This window comes from Dipteris shenzhenensis, chromosome 4, assembly GCF_047967505.1.
Source record: "Dipteris shenzhenensis isolate YYH24624 ecotype China chromosome 4, Dip_SZ_1.0, whole genome shotgun sequence".
NCBI classification, from domain to species: domain Eukaryota; kingdom Viridiplantae; phylum Streptophyta; class Polypodiopsida; order Gleicheniales; family Dipteridaceae; genus Dipteris; species Dipteris shenzhenensis.
The window spans coordinates 28117933-28123353 of NC_141599.1; the positions used below are offsets into that span (position 1 = coordinate 28117933).

At 45.5% G+C, this 5421-nt stretch overlaps 1 protein-coding gene across 1 annotated transcript; it reads right to left on the minus strand.

Annotated features, from left to right (window-relative positions):
* Window positions 1-1043: 1043 nt before the first annotated feature.
* LOC147902676 (protein BPS1, chloroplastic-like) lies at window positions 1044-2102 on the minus strand. The gene has a single exon (XM_087373922.1). The coding sequence runs from the start codon at window positions 2100-2102 to the stop codon at window positions 1044-1046; it is 1059 nt and encodes a 352-aa protein (XP_087230048.1).
* Window positions 2103-5421: the final 3319 nt, after the last annotated feature.

Sequence of the window (5421 nt, forward strand, 5' to 3'; positions counted from 1 at the left end):
CTATGAATCTAGGGAATGTGAATGTTCATTCTTATTTGCAAGCATCCCCAATAGGGACCCCCAAATTGAATTTGGGGTCCTATTAATTAATTAGATGATAATCACGGGGAGGGGGGGCGATTAACATAAGCTCTAGAGATTAAGTTGAATTTGGGGGAGCACCACGTGTCACGATTGAGGAAATTTCCAGAAGCTTCCAGATACGTCAGTGAAGCACCTCTCACGGGCTATAAAAGGGGAGCAAGCGAGGGGGTGAGGGAAGAGACAGATGGAAGGGAGAGAGGGGAGATGAAGGAGAGGAGACAGAGGGCAAGACTCAAGGAGAGGAGATGAGGAAGGTGATCCATGGAGGGAGGAGAAGGGGGGCTATGAAAGCCTCCTAGTAAAGAAAGGAGGAACTGGAGGGGAGAATGACTGGTGAGTGGAGGGGAAAGGGGAGGAGGGAGGCTGAGCAAGGGAGTGGAGGAAGAGGGGCGAGGAAGAGGGGAGGGCTGAGCGAGGGAACAGAGTGGAGGGAGAGGGGCGAGGAAAGGCTGAGCAGTGGGAGTGGAGGGAGGGGGGTGAGGAAAGGCTGAGTGATGGGATCGGAGGGAGAGGAGAGGACTGAGCGGAGAGGGAGAGGGAGAGGGAGAGGGAGAGGGAGAGGGAGAGCGGAGACAGAGGGAGAGGGCGGAGAGCAGAGGGAGAGGGAGAGGGAGAGGGAGAGGGGAGAGGGGAGGGACAGCGGTGAGCGAAGGGCAAGCTGAAGGGCAAGCTGAGTGTGACTTGAGAGGATTGAGGGGCGTTAATTGAGGGGATTGAGGGGGATTAGCATAGGTTAATTGCGACTGGCGGGGGAGGGACCAGAGCATGACTAATTAATTAATTGAATAGGTAGGAGAAGCGAATAATTGAAATTTTGAATCATCATAATTGAAATTCAAGTCGTATAAAGGGGTTTGTTTAAACCCCGTAAACTTGTACATTTTGGTTGTGTGTTGTACATTTTGGTTGCGTGAGTTGCTAGCCCGCCTAGTATACAAGGTCCACACAGGTCGCATGGCTTAAGAACTCATGGGGAGGGCATCTAAGAGAGCCACTCTGATGGCCACGAGCCTTTGGAAGAGATCCGTCATCTGTTGTTGTAGCATGGCCATCGATCCTCGAACGTCTCGCGAAGTCTTTCCAAGAGTCTCAACGACTCGCCTCAACTCTATGACTGTTGTTTGCGAGTCGCAAGCGAAAGGGGATGGCGTCGAGAGCATCTTGTCCACCAAAAGCTCGTTGACGAGGCGATGAATCTCTCTCACTCCGACTCGCATGCTCTCAAACTCCTGCAAGAGAACAACGTCCTTGGAGCTTCGCCTCTCCGTCTCCTCTTGCACTAATTCGTGCTGCAATCTCAGAAGAGGAGTGGACCATGGCGCCTGCAGCCGGCTCTTGCACCTGAGGACAGTAGCTGGGATACTAGATTTCCTGGGCTTTCTCAGAGACAAAGCATCAGCAAGGACTCCCAAGACCAGAAGGGTGGTGCTCCTGGCCCCATCCATTGCATCAATGCCACTGCTATTATGCTTCTTCTGCATTCCCATTTTCCGTAGCAAGGAGCCGCAAGCTTGCAGCCTAGATGGCGGTTCGACCCCGTTGGTGGCTGCCATCTTATGCAGGCATTCGGAGAGGCTGCTTCTTGCCCGCATCAAGTTTGGCAGGCTGATCGCGCCCTCCTTGGAGTCCAAACAGTGAAGCGCATGCCGGACCAACCGGAGGTAGTCGTGGATGTCGGCCGTCGCGTCTTTGAGAGCGTTGCAGACGTCCAGCAACTTGACGACATCGTCAATATAGTGCTGGCAGAGTTTGTGCTTTGCAGGCTGCATCTCCAGCGGGCCGGAAATGAGGGTTTGAACTGAAGTCTCCGTGGACAGAACTACAGCCAAGGCATCGAGCAGCCAGTTGAGGTGAAGGTAGGGCGAGCCACCTGGAAGGTGGAGGTGTTGAAGGCGCTCTGTCAGGTCTACTTCAAACTTTTGCAAGGCAGGATCGTGGCATTCCCGGGCGATATTGCGTTGTTCCGCGCCTCGGAGAGAGAGGGAATGCGCCAGGGAGGCAAGAAGGGAGGAACCCATGGAGAAGTGAGGCTGAATACTGAGTGGAAGCGATGGGATTGGGATCAAAAGAACTCGGACAATGACGATACTGAGGAAGGGGAGTGCGAGTGTTTTATCTTATCGCGGAGGACACACAGCTCACCGTGCCAAGGTCCTTAGTTTAAGCTGTCATGCATGTGCAGGCCAGAGTGTGCTACCCCTCGCTGGCTTTATAGTATACGAGTTCAAAGCCTACTTTTGACAGCGTATTATCTTATATTACAACACGTTTGCATTGCTGCTGATTCGTTATTCCACTTACACGACGAAAGCAAGCACTGCTGTCTCGAGAGAGGGAGGTAAAGCACTCGGTAAGAAGGCTCTCTATACAAAACTACTCTTCGATCCAAGGTGCTCTACATAAAACTACTCCTCCCGTTTACCACCATCGTGTCATCACCTTCACTGCACAAAAGCCACTGTGCTTCGTCTCCACCGAACCACTGCTTTAAAAAGAGCTTGAGACACCAAAGTAAAGTGTGTGGATTGTTTGCACTTTAGCTTTGTGTGTCATCCACGTTACCTACATTGATAGAGTGCCCCCTTCCTCACATGAATCAACTTGTGGGGACTTTTCTTAAGTGCTTATCTATACAAAACATGCTCACCGTGTTCCTCACTAAGGCGTCAATGCAAGGGGACATGTTCAACATGTTCATCAAGGCATCATTGGTAGGGGGACATGGCTTTTTATTTTGGATACACATCATATCACTCCTCATCAAAGTACCTATCTCAGGGAACACATCTGTTTCAAAGGGAGACACCCCACCATTTATCTTACTTCAAGATGTCTATTCATTGAACTCATCACATTGACTCCTCCAATGCAAGCAACTCTCAATGAATCCCATAATTTAGCTTTTGTTTACGATTACAATGCTGGACCTAGTACATGTTTCATATTATATTATGTTTAGAGAACCAAAGCACATGTGTTATGTTTGGAGAATTGAGGCCCTCCACGTGCACAATAAAGCCAAGTGTAGGCTCATTGACTGAGAATGAACAATAGATGGAAAAAGTGACAACATGAAGCTTTATCTTATTTGAGTAGGCTTTGGCTACAAAGCTTGCTTACGTAAGTGGCAGTGAGGTGGCCGCAATAGAGGCTCGCTGTGATGTTTTATTTTGGCGTCTCCCATAAATTGACCTCGATCACTTACTTTCCACATGTGAATAGCTCTATTATGAAACCAATTCATCAATTGAATAACCTTACTCCTATGTGTCCAAAATTGATCTTTTTTTCCACTGAAGCAAAAATCCTTTATTTGTGCATGTCAGAAGGAAGTTTAAGATCACAAATCACAAAGTGCCATGAATTTAGAATGTCCCAATTAGATGTTTTGCAATAATTAGGAACTTACATGGTTTGTGCTACTTCACGAATACGACATAGTTTAAACGTATATCGTTGTCACACCATTATTACATGAAGAAGATGTTGTCTACATGGAAGTCATGGATGTTTAACTCAATACGTGCATAGACTTTGCAAATCTCTCAAAAAAACTCTTAATGTAACAATGTATTAGACAAAGGTGACTCTCAAAAAACTACACCAAAGAAGACATCCTTACGAATTAAAAAAATAGAATCCAAAGACTAACTCAGAGAGCAACAAGAACGTCTTCGACGATACTCAGCAATCATTCTAGAAGGAGTGTGTTGAGACAGGTATGAAGCCAGAAGACCTGTTATAGTTGATAGACAAAAAATCCAATGTCATGAAGACAAGCATGCACGCTTCTGATGGAGAGAGGCACTACTATAGATCTGAGGTGAATGAGGAGTAGCTAAGGTGGTTTGCCCGAGTTTCACTCACAATGCATAGAGATACTACTTCGCTCTGATAGATATACATCAAGCTATACCCTTGAGGCCTGAAGACGGTACCAATGGAGTCAGGAGGAGTCTATAGTGACCTCACAACCATAAAGGCAACTATGAGAGGTGTGGAGCTAGCGAGTCAATTCTTCTGAGTGGTAGACCTATCTACTCAAGTTTTGGAGCAAAATAATTTAATTCTAGCTCCAACATCAAGTTAAAGTTTCAAAATTTCAAAGGCACAGATGATGAAGATCCTTACAGTCACTTGCAAAGTTTTATGCATGTCTGCTGCCACATCAATGGTGTAGTAATAGACGAAGAGTATATGGACGATTTTCCAGGTATCTTAATTGAAAATGCTCAAAGGTGGTTCAATTAGTTTTCGATTGGGTATTTCCCCAATTGGTATGCCATGTCCGAAGCTTCCTTGTGAAGGTTTTGACCTCGTTTTGACAGGAGATTAATGAAGAGGATGTGAGGACAAAGCTAAATGAGAATTTGTCCAAAATTTGTGCTTAGGATGAGAGCTCTTGTTAATTAGTTGAGTACGGTTCCAAATGACTATGCAATCCTTGGTTAATTACTGTATGTACCCAAGTAGATTTGTGCAAGCTAGAGATAGTCAATCCAACTAGAACCTATGGGGAACTTCTAAATCGAGTTGTTGCCTTGGAGAAGAATGAAGGTTCAGAAATAAGGTGAAGAAGAAGGATATTAAGAGTGATACCGAGGAGACTCTAGCAAACAAGGATAAGTTAAAAACCAAGTTGAATAAGGCCTTTGAAGAATTGGGCATCCGAGGTAATCTAGGTAACAATGAGAAGTGGTGTAATAGGTGCTGATGTGTGGAAGAGGAATAAAAGGCCAAGTATTGCAATACTTGCACAAAATTTGGCCATGACGAATCAGGCTATTGGTTTAATAGCAAAAATTGCCAAGTGTTAGCAAAAACCAAGTGGTGGCAGCTGATAACCGAGCACTGCATGGCAAACCACCGTGTATCGAGAAAAAAGACAAGGATAAGAATGGTAAAGAGAAGATGGATCCATCTAAAATCATGTATTTCTATTGTAGAGAAAACCACTTACATACTGATTGTCCCATTTGGTAGAACACTTGAAGTTCCTGAAGGATAACATGGAAAGGAAGACAAGGCATGCTCAAAAGATAAAGATCACATAATCGTAGCATTTTCAAGCAGTTGCAAAACACCAGATCCACAATTGTCTCAGACAGGCAAACAAGCATAAAATGCCTTACTTTATTGAATGTGATGGTTATATCGCCACATGGGGAGGCCTTCTAGAAGTCAGTTGATGCCTCACATGTAAAGAAGTCGGGGACATATATAGTTGTTGATTTGTCAAAGGTTATAAGAGAGTTAGGACCTGAAAAACTTGTGCTGATTGTCATGGATAATGCCAAGAGTTATAAAACGGCGGGTAGAATATTGTAAAGGGAGTAT

Coding starts and splice junctions, on each gene's coding strand:
- LOC147902676 (XM_087373922.1), bottom strand. CDS start 2,102: ATGGGTTCCTCCCTTCTTGCCTCCCTGGCGCATTCCCTCTCTCTCCGA.